The following is a 23,986-nucleotide window of genomic DNA, read 5'->3' as shown; positions in this document are numbered from 1 at the left end:
TTGCACCTTACACTGTAAAACCTGAGTTATGAGAAGGAGTAGCTTAATCAGCCACAAGCAAACTTGCACTGCTAACTAGAGGAAAAGGGCTCATCTTCACAGTAAGGCAAATTTCTGTCTCCAAACTGCTTGGCAAGACCATTGAAGACATGAGTGCACTACCTCCTCCCCTTGCTGGGAGTGAATCCAGTTTGTAGAGAAGGTAAGAGTGAGGGCAGTCTTTGGTTTGACAGAAGTGGGAAAGGTGTTTATTGCAAACAGGTAACAGCAAATACCCAACAGGAAAGTGTTCATCACAAGAGATCAGTGGATGAAGGGTTCCCTCAGTCACATGAGTACCCTACTACAACAAAGATGTACTAAATTCATCTGTGCCTTACACCTTCCATGGTGAGGAGAAGACAGTAACTTTTGATGAGCAAGCTGCTAATTATTTCATGGGGTGGAAAAATTGTCTCTACAGCTGTTTCTACTTAGGGCAATCCAAGGTAAAGCCTTGAGGTATTGGAGCAATCTTGATGTTCTTTATGGTCAATTAAACAAGAAAACCAGGCTCCTACAGCTCCCCTTTCTAGCCTACCAGACAAGATGATTTAAAATACCGATCTATCACTGCATCTATGTGTTTGGTGTGAAAGATGGCAAGATTCACTTTATTACTTAAATAGCTTTATGCTATCCTGACAGTAGTCTCAGGGTTTCCTAAACAGCTGCAACCCCTTTATTGAATGCACTCTTCCTAAGGGGCTGCTGCACATATTAATTCCAGAGCAACACAGAGCTGCATACACCATTTCATGGGTTCAAATCCACTATATTTAATTTTAAAGAGAAATGAAGTTCAAAATAGTTTGAAATGGATAAGGGATAAACAACAGATAAGAAAGCAGAGCTACTTCTGTTCTCGTTCTCTCTGTTTCTGATGCTAATTTTACTCTATTTTCATCTATTAAATGACGATAAAAGACTTGTTTCACCACAGCTCTATATTCAGAGGAGGTTCCTAAGGACAGTGTAGGGAGTGACATGATCTGTTTCAGATGGGAAACCACACTTTAGCCAACAAAATGGGCGGTGGTGTTCTGACAGCTCTCTGGCCCAGCAGGTGTCCCCAGGCTGTGCAGTGCCTGCTTCCCTTGTGCTGGCACTGGACTTGACTCTTGGGTGAGCTGAGTTACCTCAAGTTTGGTGTCATGAATTAGTTCACCAAAGAACCTGAGGAGCACCAACAGCAGAGGAAAGAAGGCTGTGGGAGCGCCTTGCTGAGAGCAGAGAAACAGAACTGCCTCTCACAGCAAAGCAAGCTGTTAGATCAGCCATTTCATCTGGCTGCAATTTCCTTGTGGGTGTAATGTGACATAGCATTTCTTCTGGCAGTGGAGTTTAAATAGCAGACACTGCTGCCTCGCTGTGCCAGCACAACTGTGTGTTATGACTACATGCTAAATGAATCAATTTACCAAGTCTGGTAGTCAGAGCTATGGTATAGCTGCATAGACTTGTAAAGGGCAGCAAAAAAGGAGGAGTCAGGCACATGTTCTGCTTAAACAAATGCTTGATTAAGTTACTATGTTTTAACCAACACCTCTTCCAAAACCATGCCCTAAGTGTGCTTACATCAGGCCATTCTTGAAAGACTGGAGTCTTCTTGCCATGTATTACCTAAGCTAGCAGCCAGATACTCAGAACACTGAGGTTGGCAGCATCCAGAGTTGTTCACTTTTCTCTATATGACTGTTGATGCTCTTTTATTTCTGTATTTAATATTTCAAAAGCAAATTTAAGTTACATATGTTTAAAATAGAAGGGGGTAAGGGAAGTCATGTCTATAGTCAGTCACCACATCCAGGTATTCTGTGCTTCTAACAATCATGCTGGTGAAAGCTGGTTTTGAGCCCCTCACGTATTCTCTGCTGGAGTTTAGGCCTTTTGAGTTTCTGAGGGCAGGTTCTGGATCATTTATGGCAATCACAATTACAAATCATATTGTGGCAACTCTCATTAGGCACAATGTCAGTCCAGGGTAAAGATTCGTATTACATCTTTGGTCCATGTTCTGCTCTGTGACCAGTTCCAGCTGAACAACATACCTGGAGATTTCAATTTGCTTTCTCAGCCTTTCAGAAATGCTGAAGTCCACAGTAGTATCACAGGTCAATAGGTCATCCCCAGAGACTGCAGCAGGTAAAAGGTAGCACCCAAAGTCCAGCTTGTCTCTATGTTGTTCACCTTCTTTGTTAGCTACAGAGAAAGAATAAGAAGTTGTTCCTCACAGTTCTCTAGATTTGTATGTTGCACAAATGACAGCAACTACATATTACAACCCTGGAAAGATTCAGTAGATAATTAGCCAGAAAAAACAAACTCACCTGTGTTGACTGAATACAGAAATTGGGAAGCTGGCTTAGGGATTTAACTGGTTTTTTTCTCACCTGTAAGAGTGTGTTGTCCCTAAATCCAAACCCTTCCTTTAACAGAGCAGTTATGTAAGTGAGATCCATGCAGAGGAAAGGACTGGCTGACTTGTACCTCTCCATGTTATCACAGACTAGAGAAGAAAAGATAAAAAAAGGGATCTCAGCAAATTAAGAGCTTTTATTCACATTGTACATTGGAACTGGCCTCAAGCCAAAGCCTACTAAAACCAGCCACCCTCTTCTATTAGTGGATATATACAGTACATGCTACACAGCTGTTCAACAATGTTGGAGAATAAAGCATACAGTACATCCTGTTTCTCTTAACTCTCCTTGTAAGGACTTCTTTTTTTACAGCAACCTAATCCACACAGCTCTTGAAGTCTGAACCTCTGCTGAACTGATAACTAGCAGGGCATTGGTACACTGCTTATTTTTTCAAGAACGCAGCGTCACTTGTTTTCCTCATCTAGTCTTTATGGAGGGCTCCAGAAATGGACCCAACCTTCCAGGATGGCAGCTTCTTTTATCTTTGTCAACCACAGATATCCAAGGATATTGAAGAGACTACTGCTCAACCAACCACTTCCTTGCTGCAGCTAAGTCAAGATTTCACAGTAAGTGTGACAGTGACTGGGAAACGGTCTTCTACACCTACTGTTACTGCCTTGTTCTACAAGCAGCAAGAGCAGAATTCACTTCCTTTTAAGAAAAGCAGCATCCTCCTACTATTGAAATGAGATAGAGGAGCATTAATTTAGGATCACAGAATTGATCTCCTGATGCTCTAAAGCTAAATAAGTGCTTTGATGGTTTTAGGTAACATCGCATCTTTGGAAATATGCTCTCTCACTATCCAGGGAAAAAATAACAACCAACCCACACTCAAACTTTTGAGCCTAATACCCCTATTCAAAATCATCCCAGTTTCCAGGGAGATTAAGTTTAACTGAAAAATCATTAGAATTTAGGTCCTATTTTAGAAAAAAAGTCAGTCCTGAACTACATAATTAAGCATCTTCTGGTGAAAAATATAATCTACTAATCCTCATGAGAGTGATCACAGGACAGAGGTAACTTGCTTTTACCAAAGTAGCATGGCAAGGTGGGAGCTTTTTATTCACAAGAGGTAAAAAACTAGAACAAGCATTTGGGAAAAAAGTCATTACAAGGGAAAGGAATGCAGAAGAGGTTGTCAGACTTAAACAACCTCTACTCTCTCCTTCCATTTTGTTAGAGATTAAAAAGGATTTAAGGTAACAGACTTCTAGAAGTCAGCACTCTTAAACTCAGAGTTGGCAGTTTGACAGAAGGAGCTTTTGATGCAGCAAATTCACTTTCTTTGTACTGACATTTATGAACTATTTCCTTCCTCTCCTGAACAGACCTGTAAAGCCACCAACACTTTTTTCCCCTCACTGCTCTGTCAATATTTTCTTCTGCATCAGTTACAGGTGATCAATAAAAGTAACATGACACAGGTTTAAGTGAAATAAAGGTTAAATAAACTTCCTCTTTTTTTTTAAATCAAACTCATATACATTCATTTTTTTGTTATGTCTTGTCCACACCAATTTCCCAGCTATCAAGACAATTACCTTCTTTGGCTTTTCTTTCAAAATCTTTCACTTCCAAAACACCTCCCTGCTCATAATCTGAAAGAGAAGAGGTGAGGAAACATTATCACAGACCTGAAAGCATTTGAGTTGTATCTCTGAGCTGACCCTAGAGTGCACCCCTCAGCAATGCTGTGCTAGGAGTGAGATCTGTCAGGAACAGAAGGTAGAGCTGCAAGTATAACTGGAGCTCAGAGCACACGTTTCATCTGCTGAACTCTGAACATCGAACTGCACTGACGCATCATTCCCTGAAGGCATTTGGGTATTTCCTCTTTTTCAACACCATTCCTTTTCTCTGCTCCCCACTGCTCCATCCCCCAGGGTTCCTCTGTCTACCTTGTGGTTAATGTGCTCAAATGTAGTAGATTATTCCAAACTTACCAATTAAGTTGGTATCAGCTGCTCGATCATAGTAATAGGAGAAAGCATAGAAGGAACTTCCACGAATCTCATCTGGTTGGTGAAGTTTCCCCTTGACAACCTTCAGTACTTCCAAATAGCAAGGCTTGAATCCTGTTTCTCCTGTCAGGAAAACCACAGATGGGGCGAGCCAAAGAGCATATTGCAGGAGATGGAAGAATTAGTGACAGTAGAATGAAAAAGGGAAGAAGCAGCAATCAAAGCATCAGAAGAGGTATGAAGAGCTTAGATATCCCTTCTGTAACCAGCATGTCACCTGCCCGCAGGCAAGGACTCTCAAACACCATCATCAAGTGGAACTGGTTAGAGCAGATCATAGCTGTGTCTGAAAGGTGCACTGTGCAAACTACTTCCACATCAGGCAAAACTCCCATTGACATGTTCTGTGACCAGCAGAATCTCATTTACATTTTACTACCATCTGTTAGATAAAACCTTGCTTTTCCTCCCCATCACATTTTAACTTCATCAACCCACTCCACACATGCCAAATCTGCAACTCAGCTCTCATGTTCCTCACTCTGTTTAAGTCACTGATGGTAGCAGCCTCACTCTCTGTTTCCAGCATTAGGGACTTACTGTCAGGGACTCTTAAGAAATAGTTCTACAACTGAGATCAACTGGTAGGCCAAAATGTTTGTACCCTAACACAGACAGAGTTTTTGCACTTTGCTCAAAGCCTCAGAAAAAACTCTTATTATTTGCACAAGTAATTTTCAACATTTCCTATAAAGGTAGCATTTGTATAAGAGATCACAGTCAGAGGACAATGAGTACAGGTCAGATACTCTACAGCTTCAGATTTTAATTTGGCTTTTGCAAAAGCCCAGCTCTATGACTGGACAGGTATCCTTCATGTCCCAAGTAACTGATGGAATACTTGGCAAAGAAAAACTCAAATTTTGGAGACAAGACTTTTATACAAGGAACAAATCTCCTCAGTTTACCTTCTTTGTTGCCACCATACTGGTATTTCACTCCCCCAAAGTGCCACTCTGCCTCCAGCTGCTTTGGCAAGCAAGAACTGCGGAACATTTGTCCATCCACAACTGAAATGAAAGTTGAGAGGAGAGTCAGAAAATACAGAATTTAACACAGCTATCGACCGATACGCAGAACCAGAAAAGGCTGAAATAAACAAATGGTACAAGGATATCTGGATAATGGCTATTCACAACAAAATAAATGAGAGGTAATTAACACACACAAACCCTAACAAACAGCAGATAGCCAAGACAAACAAAGCAGTTGAGCAATGAAGACAAAACCGCCTAAGACAGCAATCAATGGCCACTCCAAGATGCACTGAATGTACGTTTGAAGGGTTCAATCAGAAATACTGTAAGTGGTAAGAAGAACACATGATGACTGCAGCCCACACAGGTCTCACAGAAAAAGCAAACTTATACAGAAAGATTGAGGGGGACTGTGGGACTGCAAAATTTACTATGGGGTGCTTAGGGAGAGGCTCAAAGGCAGGGAAAGGGGGGAATCAAGGGATCAAGGAAGTGCAACTGGCAATCCAGAAGGGACTAAAAGACAATCACAAGTAAGCAGGTAGCTCGTCAGTGCACTTTTCTGTCCAAGCCTTGTGACCAATCAATGCAATCTGTCCTATCTTCTACCCCATTCCCAATTACTTTTAATTTAAGTACATTCAAGTAATTAACACAAGTCCAACTAGCTGGCAAGTAAGAATCCAGAAGGTGGAAAGATCCCAGGTCCTGGCCAGAGACTGGTCAAAAGGCCCGAGCTCTGGGTCAGAGACTGGAAAGACTCAGGAATGTGAGTATGCATTCAGGACAGTGAGCAGGAGTGTGTGATGTGCTTGTGGACTTCAAGCTAGACAGTCTGTGCACAGAACAGGTCTGGAGGAACCTCACAGGCCAGGCAGATACCAGAGAGACCTACAAACTGGGTTTGTCCCTAAGCTATCCTTAGGAAAAAGGTCTATTATTGCTATTTATGCTTCTGTGGATACTTGTAAAACTGTGTGTTTGTGACTGGCCATGTCTATATAGTGTTTGTATGTTCCCATGTGGGCATTTCTGGAATTTGCATTCAAGTCTCACTGCTGGTGGATCTTTAAAATAGGAAAATGCAGCTGCCTCACAAGACAACTCCTTAACAAATGATAGCCTGTTTTCAAACACATCTACACCATCAAAAACAGGAAAGCACAAGATATAGAAGTGAAAACACACAGGAAATGGGCTGCTGGCACAAGACTAAGTCTAACCATCTCTTCAAAAATCTTGGATGTTTTATCATATGAACATACCTTCCATATTCAAAGCTCCAAGTATTGCCAGTCTGGCAGCTTTTAGTCCAAACCCCAAATAGCTGTGAACAACAAAGATAGACATTATATTAATTCCGGCACATCTGGTATGCTTTACCCATACCCTCTTCCTGAGTCCTGGAAAACCCAAACCAAGTATCCTTCCTCTGCTTTCCACAAGGTTCCCCTCTCTAAAACAGAGGTTCCCTTTGCCAGAACAATCCCACGTGCCAAGAGTGACACAAACCCAAGAAATACAAAGAGCTGCAAAATGGGTAAATCTAAAAGTGCAGAAAGCAGTCAGAGCTGATGTGACATTTACACAAGATGATCATGAAAAGCAAAAATGCACCATCTTAAAAATGAGAGAGAAAAGATATGTGCTGAGTGCATGGGGAATAGGATGGCCATTCTTATGTAACACACATAAGACTATGTGCTCTTAGGGCAGACCTGCAGAACCTCACACTAAATGGGAGCTATGGCTTTGTGTGAAATTCACCTGTTTAACTCCACATATAACTGCTACACTCCTTACAAGCTAGGGTGTGAACAATGTTTATGAGAATGTCATTAAACATTCCAGTGACACAGCTAGACTAAAATCCTGTTCATCTTTCATCTCACCTACGTGTTTGGCTACTTACCCCTTCTGTCATGTCAATATAAATATTTACAGAATAATCAGAGTTAAACTAACCTCCAGCCCCCTCCATTTTTAGGAGATGATTTTCAATCCCAATTAGTTTAAGTGATCTAATGGACTGTATTGGTAGATACAGCAATGAGTTACATCAGCAAATTTATAGAGTAGTAGAGTGGGACTATTAGTCCAGCTTTGCCATCAAGTAAGTATATTCTGTAACTGACTGAGATGATAACATTCACTCCACTAGTAATGGGCTAAGACCATGTTATACATGGTCAAGTTCTCACTGGACTGTTTTACTCTTTGTTCAGCTGCTAATGTGCCACTTTGAACTAAGACAGAAAAAGTCTTAGGACGGTCCTTTTTCCAAATCTCTGATCATGTTTGGGTCTAACTACTAGCACAGTATCTACCTTTCTTCTTCTTTTAGAATATTTGGGTTGAATTCAGTAATAAGAATTCTCCTTAAATACAGTGACTCATAATGCTTCCTCTTCATTTGACAAACTGCCTAATATTCCCTTGCAGTGACATTAACCATGATCCTGGAACACTGCCAGTCAACTAACGTCATATTCCACTTCAACTAATGTTTGAAACAGATAACTAGTAAAATAGGTCGTGGTCTCAGCTGCTGGTACCAGGATGATATGGCCATTTGTGGTTAGCTCAGGGGCTGCAGAAAGACTGATTTCCCCAGTGGAGACAGCAGTCTTTTTGCTCCTCACCTGTGGGTATAGAGCTTGTAGGTGCTATTAAACATTTCAAATGAGGTAAGAAAATCCCCAGGGGTTTCCTTCAAAGTTTCCTAAAAGTTAAGAAAAAAATCTTTTAGTTTATATTATGCAATAAAGAATAACCAACTTTGATGTAATAACACAGATATACCCATAGGATTTACTGCACACTCATCTGATCTGCTTTGAAAATAAAGAGCAGTTTTCCAATGGTGCCCACTGCTGTAATATCTGTAGCTTTTAAGACTGAGTTTATATATATGCATCTTTCTGTTACTTCAGTGCATAACAGGGGAAGCACAACAGATCAGAATGAAAACACTTCCTAATTCAGGATATCTGAATTTTTCCAGAGTATTTACACGCTAGTCTACATGTACAGAGTCCCCATTTAAATCAGCTGCACTGGAAGTGCTGTGAACTTTAGCTAGTCAGAAGAGGCACCTAAACTGAAGAACTCGAAGAATTGAAATGCAAAGTATAGGCTCCATTTTCATCACATCAAATGTCTTGCCCATACTCAAGAAAACACTGTGACTGCTCCCACTTAGGGCTGCTTTACCTTCTGGTTTAAGTGCTTTCATCTAAACTAACCATTTGTCTCACCACCTCCAGTCTTCCCTCCATGTGTACCTCCACTCCACTCCTACCCTGCCCATTCTTCTTGCCAGGCTCTCACACTCTTGCAAATCTCAACCAGTCTTGTGCTCATTTACTGTTTTTTTGTTTCCAGTCCCTGAGATCACAGTCCCAGTTTCTGTCTTTCCTCTCCTCATGGCCCCATTCTCCCATCCCTTCTTGGCCCTGTGCACTCACACCAGACACTGTTACTCTGGGCCAACCAGCAGAATCTCAGTCAGAACTGAAGCTGCATAGTCTGTAGTTACCATTCAAGAAAGGAGATCCAGATCTGGGTTATTTTTGCTGTAATTGTAAAGTCCTAGACAGAAGCCTACTTGCAGCTGAAAGGAATTTGGTAGTATTCAGCTTGAGCTTCTCCTGGACAAATACAAATCAAAATTGTTTTGGGCCTCAGGTTATCACTGAAATGGCAGTCACATCCTTGGCCCCACACACCCAGACTGTCATATTTTGAATTCTGTTCCTAAACCTTCCATCACAAAAACTTTTAAAAAGCAGAGATCCTGAAAAAATACTAGTTTGGAGAAAACAATTGTCTTTTTTTCATGACTTACTTTCACAAAAATGAGGCAGACATCAGACAGACAATTTCATAATTATGATTGCTTTTCAGTTGCTTTTAACTTCGGCAATAATACCATGAAAAGCATAACCTTAGCTTAAAATCAGCTCCATGCAGTTATCATTGTATGTTCTCTATTTGCTTGTAATGTATATTTCATTAATGAATCTCTTACTATTGAAGTATTTTGTTCAAAACTAATGAAAGAGCAAACATGTGACTTGGATTGCAGGAAGGAAAAAAAAAACCCTCTGCAAATCAAAGGGAGGTCTCCCTGCTAATTCTGTCAGATAGGGAAAACTTCCAAACACATACTATGCTATGTACATGTTTTTTTATATGAACTTGACAACACAGGCGAGAAGCAGACAGTGTACGAGCAGGCACCATGAACCTTGACTCCACACTGCCATACACATTTACACCATTGGTCCTGGTCAGCAACAAACACTCGAGGCCTTTTCCTGCAAGGCTCTAAGGAGCCGTTTTAATACTGAGCTGCAGTTCAGACTATTTCACAGTTCTATTTATGCTCCAAAACCCTGACACACAACACCCTTTCCTGTTGGTCCAGTGCCCACTTTAGCAGGTGTTATCTACACAAAACAGAGGACTGGCCCAGAGTACTTGATGCTCTGCTGAACAGGATAAAGGTTGCACATCATGTTTCCACATAACACTGCAGAACTAAAGTACCCTGACGTGAAAACCATGCGTTTTGTGATCACCAAACACCCTTTGACAATCAAGTTCTATAAACACGAAACATTAAACAAATTACTCCTTCAGAAAGAGCGACATAACATTACAGTATGAAGGTACAAAAGGCTATAGTGCCTTTCTAATACCATGTAAATTTCTCATGCAAACTGCAGACTTGGGTCCTAGTTCAAAGCTATAGAATGACTGAGAAATCCAGCAGAGATATCCTGAAGGACAGAGAGGAAATTCTCAAAAGAAATGAGAAGAAATTGACAAGAAGACAGAGGACTGACTGTGCTATTATTAAAGACCTTTGCCCTATATGACATTCCCCCTTCCTGCAAAATTTAGTGAGGATCTGATATCAGACTGGAATGGTAAAAGAAAAAAAAATATAGATCACACCATACGTTTCTTGTAATATCCAAGAATACTCCCTAGAAATGTTTTACATTAGTTGAATACACAGCAATATCTACATTAATGAGGCTTTCCCAGCCTGGGTCTAGAAAACAAAAGCTATTTCTTTCTCGATCTACTAATTTGCTTTTTTTCTTTTTATTTCCATGTTATCCAGTCTCCTTTGTTTGCAAGTGCCTACCAGCCAACTGCTGATCTCAAAGGAACAGAAATACAGATGTTGCGTAAGCCACAGATGTTCTGCTTATGCCAGTGCTGACAAAGTGGTATCACAGAACGCAGCAGTGCTCAGGTCTCTCCGCTGGCCTTACAGTCCCAACCTGCAGAGTTTTAATCACCCCTCACCTCAAACTGTGGCAGGAATGTGATTTGGGTTGAGGCTCCTCCCAAGTCCAAAGTCCCAACAGTTTGCCGGTTCTGGCCAGACAGTTGCCCTGCAAACAACATCACGCTCAGAACAGCCCCCATGTGCACAAATGCTAAAATGTGGATACTGTGTCTGTGTTCAGGCAGCCACCAGGGGATCACAGCATCACAATACAGGAGGGCCCTCAAAATAAAAACCTCATAGAGAAAAGATAACCAAACAGAAGGTATTACAAAAAGATTTCAGAGACTTTTTCTTTGATTCCAGTCTCACTTCCAAAGATACAAAAGCAGATAAATCTAGACATATCAAGCAAAAACTGAAAGTAAGCGACAAAGTATCTCCTGCAGCAGACTCTCAGGGGCAGTACATAATTCTGTAACAACAATATATACAGCTTGTCAAAAGCAGTAGGAGAGGAAGCGTGGTAAGAGCAGAACCAGTTAGTATAATTTCTCTTCACCCAGAGCAGCATTTTTGTTTGCTTATACATCTACTAGAGTACTGATTTTCTTTTCACTAGATTGCATTCCCAGGAGCTCTTAGAGCCAGTAGTGCTAAAGCACTATCCCCTACTACACCATTGTAGTTGCATAGTTCACACTGGGATGAAGAAGACTGCAAAACCTTGTTTCCCACCTTCTAATACATTAGCAGTACCACTCCCCAACGCACATCAGAGAAAGCAGCTTGCCAGTGGCTCCCAGACCTGAGTAAATCCTGGCACCTTCTGGATTAAGATGCCAGTCTACCCAAGACAATCCAGTGCTTTAGCACTTGTACCGCAGTGCGGAGAAAAAGCAGGACATGGCAATCAAGGCAGAGGAACTTCGGGTGATCATCTTTGCAGAAGAGACTCAAGTTCATACTTAAGAGAATTGTTATACAGAATTAACTACCTGTCAAGAAGTTCACAGTGATCCAGGCTAAAATTCCTGCAAAGAGTGAAAAAAAAAGAAAAAAAATCACCACTGAATACTCCCACAATCTCCTGCTCACTGTTACCAGCCTCCACATGTTATTTATCTAGAACTCATTACTAACCTAATCTAACTGCCCCAGACTTCAGAGATCAATTCAAACCTATAATTAAATCATATGACACATTATTGATTCACAGAAGTCTAATAAGCTGGAATAGGTAGAACTTTGTAATATCCATGCAACTGCAGCATGAACAAATCATAGCTATAATCCAAACAACATACAAAATAATGAGCTGACACAATACACAAATTTCCTTGGGCACTTTTTCCCCCCACAGCATTTCAATTCCTAATCTGGAAACTGCATTCACACCACTCTGTGTTTTTATCTTTTGGTTTCTATAATTACACTACAGACAGAGCAGTTCCATTGATTTCAGTGGCTGACACTGGCATGATTCTCACCCAAACACAGGCAAACACCTGACAGTATAAGGGGTAGGAATTTTAAACAAATTTGGCAGGCTACCCTGTGCTCTATTATGCCTCATTGGTCCTGCTCCTTGTCAATAAAACATTTGTCCCTACTGTGTAATTCACCCACTAATCCTAGTGACAAAAATATGCATTGCACTGTACTTTTAAAATACTTGCAGACTTTATGTTACTTCCCCTTTTCTCTTGGTCCATCTGGACAGATTTTGCTCTTTAAACTTCCTCCGTTTATTAGTTATTGCAACAGTGTGATAATTCTTCTTGCTTTCCTTCAACACCTTCCAAACTGGCAATTTATCTGCCATAAAGAAGTGGTTCTGAACTGAATGTAACATGACAGATGGCTCTTTTAATCAGTCATCCATACAGAGGATTATTACCTGCCTATTCTCTACTGTAGTATGTTTGGATAGGTAGACAAAATGTTACAGTGGTCTGTTCTGCATGGCAGAATCAACACTCACTTCAAACCTACAATGTATTTCACCTTTTCTTGTATTTTACATTACTTGCTACTGTACTATCTGCATTTTTCCCAACATTTTTAATGAATTATTTCATTATTAAGTTATCTATTTTTTAACACTTGCCAGTTATCATTCATTCTTCTCTAATATTCACAATCCTTCCAATTTTAACCTGCAAATTGATAAGCTAATCATAATAGGTTATTTTTAATGCTGATATTACAGAATTTACAAGGCACTTTCCCCTAAGCTTCCTAGCTTGCTATATATTGTCAGGTAGCCTGTCACAGGTAGACACAATCTCTTTTCATCAGTTCCCAAGAGCAGGGTTCATCTGGTTAGCCTGTATTAGCCTGTATACTTATTGCTGAGATGAGGTTTTGTTCTGAAACCTCTGCAATCTCTTTGTGTATCCACATTTGTAGTCTAACAGATGACCAAGTAATCAACACCTCCTAGGAAAGATAGGATTGCATTGTTTCAAACAGGGCTAGGAAACTTTTATTTTTCCCCCTTAGTTTAGTGATCATTTCACTTTCCCTCTTATTTGTAAACTCTCTCTCCTCCCATTTTCTCTTTGCTTTTACTTTTTACCTATTCTAAAGCATACCTTCATGAGACCCGTCCATGATGCCAACACTGTCCTCTGGAACAAGAAATGGTGATTCCTCGAAGACTTCTTTCACCTGAGGAGAGAAATAATGATTAGATTCCTTGGTCTTAAGACTTTTTCTGCTTGGGGTGTGACAGAGAACATCTTCTTTTATACAGCAGTAGAAAATAAGACAAGTGGGTGGAGAAGACAATATTCTTCCTCTTTCAAGAGCCAGGAAAGAAAAAAGTATCATTGGTCTCTCTCCATGCCTTCTATCCACATCAAGACAGAGGATTTCGGGACCCTACAAGACATTCTGTGAGTTTCATGCTATCATGGGATTACAGTCTCTTTCCACAGATGAAATTCTCTTATGCTAAGTAGAATGGAGAACTAGAATGAAAAAAACAATGAAACAGGGAGAACAATACTAGTGCATCCAAAAGACCTTAGTACCTCTAAAAGCAGAGCCTGAGCTTTCTCCTCTGACAGCAAGCGAAGTCCAGCTGTAGCTTTTAACACTACTGGGGTCTTCTTCCAGAGATGAGGTGGCACAGCATCTATGGCCATGTCCAGCAATTTTTTGACAGTTTCAGCACCCTAAAAGGAAAAGGATGTTTTTGTTATGGTTTCCTTCTACAGGTCATCAGAGAATATGACTCCCAATTTCCCCTCAACACTAGTGAAAACAGCAGAAGATAACTCACCCACATCCAAGTATAAAAACCACGTGAGACATCTCGTTAGAAGCTTAAAGAGAATGTCTGCATATGAACGAAAGGTGTATTCAGAAATGTACTTTAGGGAAGAGAAATATTCCCTGTGGAAGGTATTTTTTGGAAAGGACGGAGGGAGGTGAGGGGATTGATTACCTGAAAAACCTAAATGTCTTGCATTATGATGAAACTAAATGGTGCAATGACCCACTAAGGCTACCAAGGCCAGGGGGAATATCTGCAGGTTTCACTAAATGTGATATAAGAATTCCAAGTGTGTCCATTGCAAATATTGTAATTAAAATGCCAGCTGTAGAATGGTTACCCCACAAGTTACAGGCATCACTGCTGGCTTTCAATTATTTACACTGCTCTAACAATTACAGTTTGGCATTAGCAATAAACATCCTCCTGTAAAAGATCTAGAGATTTCTTTAGGTGAGCATTCCTCTTCTACCCAACAAACCAGATTTAGTGAAACCATGGGTAGTCTCATAGAAGTTTTAAAAAAATCCCAATGCCATTCACTCTTCCATAAAGCTTCACACTCAAATTTCTGTAGCATGGACTGACACTGAGCAAAATGAGAAACCTGAAACCCCCACGATGCCAGTGCACAAGCCAAGGCTGCTAAAGCACACAGGGTACTGTATCTCATCTATCACTTTTTTGGCACCTCCTTTAGATTGTGAAAGAGCTTACTGTCTATGCAGGGGGTTTGGAAAATGGCAGCTTACTTCAGAATTGTCCCTGTCCACCACCACAACAGGTTTATTTTAGCTCTCTCTGTCCTGTTGCTCATTTCCAACTCCTGATCCAATAGAGTGGCATGGAATGAGTGTACTGCACATGAATTCACAACAATCCACATTTGAAAATAAAAAGGATGCACTTAACTTTAATTTCTTATTAAAATTATACATTTATATGTTAATTAATACATCTGATTGTGGAAGATGTAACTGTCCAGCTGTGCTTCAAAAAACCCTGTATATAAACACAACAGCAAAGGTCCTGAGGCAGTGGAAGAGTAACTGCCTGTACATAAGTCATTATTCAGCTAAAACTGTAACCAGATATTTGATCTGAGCATGACTGAAGTGAGTCCTACATATCCCTGAGCACTGACTTACAAGCCATGGTTCCAAAGATAACAGCAAAGAACCAAAACGAACAGTCTGATGAAAATCTGATGATAAGGCCTGACTTAACCTGCTAAGTTATCTTTACTCACAAAAACTAACCTCTGCAGATTTGACTTCACACATAAAATTAAACATTTTTCAGAGTCAGAGAAATGAACCATCTTTGCTTGTCAGTATAAAAATGACTAAAAAGAAAACCCCTGCAGCCTTAAATCCTTACTTTTTAAACTAATCACATCCAAGCAAAAATGCCCTTTTTGAACTGTGACCAAAACTGAAAGTTTTGATTGAAAAGAAAACCTGAGAAAATGATTTGTAAATGATATTTGGGGTCGCTATAGGGGAAATAAACATTGAATACGGATGCTGTTAGAGTCAAAAATCACTTTGCCTTTGAAATTCTAAAAGGCATACAGTGTAGTTATACATAGCATTTAAGCAATTCCATTGATGAAATATGTAAAACATCAGCTCCAATTTCACTGTGTAGAAATTAACTCACAAAAGTAGAGGAACAGATGTAGAGAGCCAGCAGTAGAACTTCTACATTTCTTCTGGACCCTTTGCAAATACAATCAGGAATACTTAAAGTGCTTGGTAGAATCCAAGTGATATCAGCAGAAGCAGGACCAACTCCCAGGGAATGAAGGATACCCTTACCTTTTCAGGCTGATCAGCATATGCAGACAGACCTGGTTTCACAGACTCGAAGATTTCCCCTTCCAGCTCTGGAAGGTCTTCTGCACAAATGAAACATTACATGATACAGTCAACAACTCACATCTTTTTCTTTAGTTTCAAAAAGGTTGCCCTCAACTCCTGTAAAAAGACTAACCTTGATTTCTCCTTGCAAACAAAACTATTCCCCTTCTAAAACAAGCCCTGCTCCTTCACTTCAGGAGCATATTTAGCAGAATGTTGCCCTTCTATCCTTCAAGTTCACAAACAATTTATTAATAACATATTGTTATAATTAGAATTATGTTCATTTAGCATTTGTGGACTACAATGACTTACAGCAATGTAGATAACTGTAGCCTAGTCTTAAAATTTCTGCCCCCAAGTTAATTGTGAAATATTAGTGTATATTAAGACACACGCAATCGACTCCCAGTTATCCTTAGGGGATTCATCCACCTCACAAGCACAGAACAGAGCTGGCTGGGCTCAAGCACCCGGCTGTGAAGCCGAACAAGTGTGACCGCTGCTTCTGGAGCAGCTGAGGTCTGGGAGCTGTCCCTGAGCATGGCATGTTACACAACAGCCTGAGTCCATCAGAGCTGGATGTGGACCCAGTCCTTCCAAACTATGGGTGAAATCATGTGAAGACACAAAGGTACTCTGCATGGCCCTGAAGGGCTTATTAGCTGAGTCCCAGCAACCAGCCTTCAGCCACTTCAAACCTGCTGGCTCCCTGTACCCAAGCTGAGTCACCCGCCTGAATTCTGCTGCACGTGCAGCCAGCTCGGGCACCTGTGCCCCACGTCAGCAGCAGATACACTGGAGCATCTGAGCACAGGAGTTCTCCTGGGAATGGCTCAGACCTTCAGTACTTGCAACTCTTTAATTTACTGATTTTAATTTGCTATAAAATGTTACAAAAACATAGGCAGAATTTAAATATCTCTTGATATAATTTAAGGTAATATGCAATTTGACAAAAACAGCTTAAGCATCCTTTCATCTCAATGAAATATTCCTTTAAAAAGCTGCATAGGTGAAAATGTTTGAACATTCAACTATTCAGTATACCCAGAATTAAACTTCTGAGTTTCAAAAGACCTACAACAAAGACTAGGGTTGGACCAAGGGTTGGACTCGATGATCTCGGAGGTCTTTTCGAACCCAATCGATTCTATGATTCTATGAAAATACCACCACAAATGAACAATAAACATCTGCAGGAGGACCATTTGAAGGACAAACTAGAAATCTTCAGCTATCCCCAAATGCTGCATTGGGGGAAAAAAACCCCAGAACTGTTTTGAAAAGTTGGTACCTAAGTCAACATACCCCAAGTGCACAGACAGACATGGGGGTCTCACCTGGGCTCTTCTGCACAAAGGTGTAAATATGAATACGTGTTCCAGTGCTTCCTGCATCAAACATGATGCCATAAAAAGTGTTTTCTTTGGCATTTATAGGACACACGTTAGATGGAAAGAAATCCTGAAACCACATTGCCCTGTTTGAATGTGAAAGAACAACGGACAAAGAGGAAAATGCCAATGCTATAAGGATGGGAAGTCTGGAAGATGCCATCTTGCAAGGACCCCTTAAGGTAGTTGAGCATGTATCAGCAATCACAGAGCTGCAGTACGTCCTCTAGGGGAAAAAAAACAGGAATGGAAATTACTATGAGCTCTCTCTTTTAAAGTCAGTAAAAAATCAAATAAGTAAATCAGTCTGCACACATATATTATGCCCTTTAGGTGCATTTCAACACTTCATCCAAAAAGATGCACTTTACTGCACTTAGTGCTACAACTACATCTGATGACATAGTTTCTTTACAGTATTTCTAGTTTTGACTTTATTAGGGCAATTTTTTTCCTTTTATTTGTCTTGCAGGTTCTCAACATTTAGAGTCCCTAGAACCTCTACAAAGCCCAGTTTTGATCTGAAAAGAAGCATCACTAGAGGGATACACTTGAGATGTTGTGGCAGAACACAAGTGTTTGTTATTCAGAGTCACAAACAAAGAGAATTTCATCTTGGGCTAAGAACAGCTGCTGGGAGAGATTAGCACAAAGAGAGAATGAAGGCATATCCTTCCAGCAGCATCCTCATCGTTGAGAAAAGCCTGGGCTGCACAAGAGGGCCTGAACTGTAAAGTGCACCTGGGCTCTGCCTCTCTATTTTTCATATTTTTTGTTCCTTTGTTCTGCTTTTTATTTTCAGAACTACAAAAAAAATCCAGCAAAACCCCCAACACACTCTCACACTTAAGAGCAGTTGCCTTGAACACTCAGGTCGCTTACACAGCTTGTCATAACAGTTTCAATAAGCCAAAGCCCCGGAGCTGTGTAACACAGCACCACACATCAAAATACAAATGCATCTCCCCTTAACACGTATCTCTTTGCATGTATTTTTCCTAAGAAATGCTAATAAAAGAAAGACACAGGCACAGAAATTATAGGGTGTGCAGGTAAAAAGGAGAAAAATATATAGGCATGTTTGTTATTTTAACAGCAGAAAAGAGCATGTGGCCAGATGTCCCACCATATGTGGTATTGACTGCACCAACCTACAGAGCACTCAGCACAGAGAGGGTGCAAACAGCTCCTCATCACTTTCCACACACTTGGTAACACATCAATCCACCCACAGCACTGAATGTTCTACTTTGCACGGCTGTTTACCTGCTCTGACCCAGCCCCTTGCCCACCTCTTGCTCTTTCATTTGCCTTTTAGCAACCTACTCAGCCCCACTCACGACGTTAATTCTCTTGAAATCTTTATTTGCTGTCTCTATCCTACAGTTATTAATTTCCAAACCCCGACCCATCCCCTTTCCTTTCTATGTGAGCTTGACATAACCTCTATTCCACATACCTTTCTCCCACACCCAAAGGGCTCACTTATACTCCGCTACCTTTTATCCCAGAGACTCAGCCCTTTTAAGACTTTTATTTCCATCCTTCACCTTTGTCCCCAGTTACAGCAAAGTCAGATTAAGTTTTACCCATACTCAGCAAAAAACACCACACTGGCTCATTCCTCAGATGTGTCTAACTCACTCCAGCATTCATCCAAGTCTAGAGCCAAGAAATAGCCCCCTGCAGATGAGTAACCACACCTGTCTGCTGTGACCTTTATTTTTATCCTCTTCCCTATGGGAAGAAGCACAAGCTCCTGATCCCCTCTGCCTTAGAAGCACGCTCTCAGAAGAGAAAGAATTGACCTAAGCTCCACAAACTGGCAACAGCCCTGGCCAGTCTCTGTGACAGATCAACTCCAACTGTAGTAATTTCTAAAGTAATTTCTGTGGAAAGGAGTAAAAACTTAGTTTTGTAACAAATTAAAAATCCTATCCTGAAGAGAGTTCATGAGAAGTGCTAAGCAGTTTGGCAGTTTCATAGCTATGGATTGGTACTAAGGTGCAGCTGGCCATTACCCTTGTTTGCTTCATCACAGCAAGGAGGGCTACTGAAAATCCAAGCAGCTGTGCTATTTTCACAGAACATAAGCTGCATTAGTGAGTGCCACGTTCCAGCAGGTCGGAAGAGGTGTTGTTATTCTCATGCGATATAAGGATTTTGCCTACTGAACCATCACAAATACAACCTAAGCACCTGCCTTAAGAACAAACTCGAGTCCTATTACAAACAGCACATGCGACATTTACATAAGCCTCAGAATCTCTGATGATCCGAAAATATCTGAGCAACTGCCATCATTAACTCATAATTTTCTTGCCAGATCTATGAAAACCTCAGCCTCCCTTCTCTATCACTTCTCAGACATGCACTACCATTTCACACTTTCTGTTTTCTGCTTTTCCCTTACTTCTTTCCACCTTCATACTTCCAAGAACAAAAAAAACAAACAACAAACAGCAAACCAACAAACAACAAATCATCTTGTGATTTTATTTTAGTTCACCCTCATTAAGAGTGAAAAAGGCACGCTGAGCCTCTTCAATGAGTAGTGAAGTCCATTTAATCAAACGCGCCAGCAAAACAATGTCAGTGAGAAGCATGAAGACAGATGAGGTGAGTAAGAAATCAGAGACAAGAGAGAGAAATCTAGCATAACAAAAGTGGCGATGGAAAAGGACTTTGGAAAGAGTCAGAAGAAAGAATGGAAGTAAAAGTTTAGGGTAAAGATAGACAGATTAGTTACTGAGAAGGCAAAATATTTTCTAAATAGTTCCTCTCATACAACTTAAAGTCCTCTCTGCTATCAGAATACAACAGGATGGAGAAAATCAACAACAAAGAGAAAGGAGAAAACAGGGTAATGGTAATGTGAGCACAAGTTCATTACTATAATCAAGCAGTACAGCAAGATAAAACATACAGATTCCCATCAGTAGGCTCAGTTACTGTCTTTCAAAATGAGCAGTAATAATCAGAATTGATCATGAACATGTTAGGCACACACCTGAAACAGGGTAGGAGCAACAGCTATTCCACTCCAGACACTCCTAACGAAAACCACCTCAGATTCACATGCCTGATTTTCAGATACCAACTCAGATAAAACTATAGTGCTAATTATACCACTCCAAGGCAAGCAATGTCAACTTAACCTGGAGGAATAAGTAGGGCGGAGTTCTGGCATGCCACCTTTTCAGATATAAGTCAGTCAAGCACACAAGCCCAAATGTAACAGACGTCAAATTACCAGATAAAGTTCATAAGTAGGAGACCTGGAGGCATTTATATGGAAAGACATGAGACACCTCCCTTGGAGAGGCAGACTGGCCCTCCCTAAAATGGGAGTGGAAATGAATTGGAGCCTTTTTTTTGGCACAGACAGGAAAGAAAGCCTTCAGAAGTGTGTCACAGTGCCAAATTCTCAAAGATGGTTAAACCATTTTAACATAATTTTTGGACTTAAGAGTATTAAATAGCTTTGAAAATCTTGAGTGGATTGCCCTCTACGGAAGAGATAATTTTTAATAGGATTCAAATGGCTGACTATAAAATTGTATTTTAATAGTTAATTTATTATGAGATACTTTATATTAGGATTATACTTTTGTGTCATATAGAAGATACATTTTTTGCTTATTTTTATAGCCAATGTTGAAATAAAAAGGAGAATAAACAGATGGGTGGAAAGTAGTAACAGCAGTGAGATGAGGCAAGTACATCATGATGGTCAGCATCTACAGCTTGATCTAAAAAGGCAGTTCATTAATTACAAAAAGAATTTACAAGATTTGTGCTTCTAGTACAATTATTTAAAACTATCTGTTTAAAAATGCTGTTGGAAATGCAGATAATTAGAAAAGATATTTGCACACAAATGAAAAGTTCATACAGGTGTCTAGAAGGTATCTGGAAAAGTGCAGGGATAGTCCTGCAATTCTTCAGAGAGGAGGTAACCTTGATAATAGACTTTTTTCTTACAGGATAATATGGATTATGGAATTTCTAAAGGAATGATATAATGGGTTTTAATAGGACAACAGAAAAGTCAGAATAGCAATGCTAATTAGGGAGAAAATTAAGGTGTTTTGAATGAATTGTAAATAGTCTTGGAGGCTGTTAATTATTATTCCTTTCCCAGGCACATGGATGAATGCCAATGTCTTAATGCTGATTTACCTCCAATATTTTACCTTTGCAACAGAGAAAATACTTCTCCCAACCTAATAATCATTATGCAGTAGGCCACATTATCGGATTCATCATCTTCTGCAGTGAACCTTCCCCCAGTTCATATACACATGTCACATGAACAACAGCCAGCAACTAGCAATTCACATGCACTTTTCATTTTGGAATTTAGCTTGAGTAAGGTCACAACTTCTAGATCCCCTGTCTGCTGCACTGATTTCACTATGTGTTTGAAACTGCATCTGAAACATACTTGTTTTCCTCCTTCTTACAGACCTTATTCTTTCCCAAGTCAGGGGCTTGCAAGACCCTACACAAAGCACTAGGATTTGGACTAGTGGTTAGAACTTTGTATATAAGGGTTGCTGTAACTTGATGAAGATGGATTTTCAGTTTGTAATGAAGCCATTTACATGAAGCTTAAGAGTTTCTGTGATCAAATGGTGTGTATGTGGAAACAGAAATAAGGCATTCCTTAATGTGTTGGGTGAGGAAATTGGCAAAGAGGTCACTGAAATACTGTAAAAGGAAGATGTATACACAGGTTACAGGAGTTGCAGACCATCCCCTGTGAAGGGGGGAATAAAATCACACCTCTGTAAAGTCTTATCAAGGAACAGTCATATTCTGTAGAAATATATTAGCATATATTTAATTTGTAATCAAATTGCAAAGGGAGAATTTCCCTCTAATGTATAGCACAGGGAAAAAACCAAGATACAAACATTAGTGAATGTACAGCAATTGCATTACAAGGCATCTTTACTAGCATGAAGGATACAAAGTGTTCACATTCAGACACTGTAATTAGACCCTGTAACAGTTGCAATCATTAGAATAACACTATTTTCCATGGGTGCTTGAATGAGTTCCCTGGGGATCCCTCATGGCTGCATCATCTTTCAGGAACCAGGAGTAAAAATATAGGTTGTCCAGCTCCAAATGGACAGATCCTTAAAAACAGGGTGTATATACCAAGCCTGACTCTTTTCTAGTAATGGGACCCTGCAGTCCCAAGAGAACATGACTGAGAAAATGTGACAAGTAGTCAATCAATAAACACAAGAAATAACAGCTACAATGAGAAAAAGAAACCAAGAGGAAAGGCCTGGTTGCTTTGTGATTAAAAAACGTGTTCCTTGTTCCTACTGACCTGTCTACTTAGTCTCCTTTCCAGCGGGACCCACATGATGTTGGGAAACAAAGATACACACATACATGGTTATATTTCTGCTTCCACAGTTTCATTATGTTACAGGATGTGTAGGCTTGTATCTGTTACTGCAATAAAAAGGCACCAAACAACTTCCAGGTATAATGGAATTGCAGGAGCATACAAGCCACAGACACAACAGGAACAGAAGTTTTCAAGCTGTCAGAGGCAGGTACAGTGACAGTCACTGTGCTACATAGAAATTGTTTTCATCCTCAGACATGCAATCAAATATGCTTGCCTGAAAAATCCTAACAAAGCTATTTCCCAAGTATTTTGGAAACTGCTCAACAGATGAAAGACTGACAATTTGCTGTCTTCATATGCATAATGTCACTTCTATGAGACACCTAAGGTGTCCCAGTTATGTCACTCAAAATGACCACTAATCGAGTAAGGTGAACTCAGAATCTTAACATGTAAAGTAAAAAGGTAAATAAAACTGCTACAAGATGTAGCCAGGAGTGAGTCACCAAGGCTAAAGATATTGAAGTGAAAACCAGAGTAATGTTTAAGTTCTCTGGGTCTGGAAAGAAGCACAAATTAAGACAAATCTCACTGGCTACCCTTTCAGTTAGGTAGGGTTGTTTACTCTGTGCTAGGCTGTAGGAAAAAAATTAGTTCAGCTAGCCAAAAAAACACTGACAACAGCAGAAAACCTAGACCGTGAGTTCCATGAACCTGCACAATCTGCACAGAAAGAGAGATCCTTGAGAAAAGAGCTTTCTGTTGATTCCCAAGTAAATGATGATAGTCAGGACAAAGCTGCAAAGTGCAGGATAGGAGAAGAGCACCAGGAGCAGCATCTGCAAAGGCTGATTTAGTTTCCCATGGTTGGCATAACCACAGCAGGCTTGGCAATGGTGGCATCTTCCTCTTTCCATTGAGAAATTATAGTTTTCAGCTGTGTATAGAACTGTACTCCCTGGAGGAAAGGAGAGACCCACAGATCAGATGTTTGGCCTTACAAATTCTTCGGGTATACACTAGTTGTGTATCAGTTTTTGCTTTAGCTACACAGGGTTGAGTTTTCCTCTATGGGAACAATTCTTGTCACCTTGCTCTTTTTACCTGTTCCCCAAAGATTCTGGTTCTGTGAGAAAGCTTGCTAGTTCTTGCTCTCTTCTGAAATCTCCTAAAAAGACTTGCATTTTTATACTATGAGGAAATAAAGAAAGAACAATCTACTATTGTGACATGCATTATGGTGGCTGTGATCAGTGGTGGTTTTCAGTTTCCTGGTTGAAATGGCTTCAAAATCTCCTCACTAATGAGGTCTGATGACCATCTCCACATTTCCATTTATAATGTGATCTATCA

At 40.2% G+C, this 23,986-nt stretch overlaps 1 protein-coding gene across 4 annotated transcripts in view; it reads right to left on the bottom strand.

The window, feature by feature from the left end:
- Positions 1–220: 220 nt before the first annotated feature.
- LOC139672999 (ectonucleoside triphosphate diphosphohydrolase 5) overlaps positions 221–23,986 on the bottom strand; it is a 33,442-nt gene continuing 9,676 nt past the window's right edge. The window contains exons 1-14 of one of the 4 annotated variants that reach the window (XM_071557868.1): positions 20,270–20,326; positions 17,206–17,485; positions 15,821–15,900; positions 13,756–13,899; positions 13,315–13,390; positions 11,716–11,751; positions 10,795–10,883; positions 8,115–8,194; positions 6,738–6,799; positions 5,404–5,505; positions 4,418–4,558; positions 4,016–4,072; positions 2,433–2,548; positions 221–2,241 (exon numbers count right to left, since the gene is read on the bottom strand). In XM_071557868.1, coding sequence (XP_071413969.1) covers positions 2,155–2,241; positions 2,433–2,548; positions 4,016–4,072; positions 4,418–4,558; positions 5,404–5,505; positions 6,738–6,799; positions 8,115–8,194; positions 10,795–10,883; positions 11,716–11,751; positions 13,315–13,390; positions 13,756–13,899; positions 15,821–15,900; positions 17,206–17,422 — 1,287 coding nt within the window. In that variant the 5' untranslated portion in view covers positions 17,423–17,485; positions 20,270–20,326 and the 3' untranslated portion in view covers positions 221–2,154. Of the gene's footprint in view, positions 2,242–2,432; positions 2,549–4,015; positions 4,073–4,417; positions 4,559–5,403; positions 5,506–6,737; positions 6,800–8,114; positions 8,195–10,794; positions 10,884–11,715; positions 11,752–13,314; positions 13,391–13,755; positions 13,900–15,820; positions 15,901–17,205; positions 17,486–18,718; positions 18,762–20,269; positions 20,327–22,089; positions 23,592–23,986 lie in introns of those variants that run through there. The other 3 variants (XM_071557869.1, XM_071557866.1, XM_071557867.1) reach the window with 3 other exon arrangements.

This window comes from Pithys albifrons, chromosome 6 (genome assembly GCF_047495875.1).
Source record: "Pithys albifrons albifrons isolate INPA30051 chromosome 6, PitAlb_v1, whole genome shotgun sequence".
Taxonomy (NCBI): Eukaryota; Metazoa; Chordata; class Aves; order Passeriformes; family Thamnophilidae; genus Pithys; species Pithys albifrons.
The sequence above is the reverse complement of the archived record's forward strand: the minus strand, read 5'-3'. Positions and strand labels throughout refer to the sequence as shown.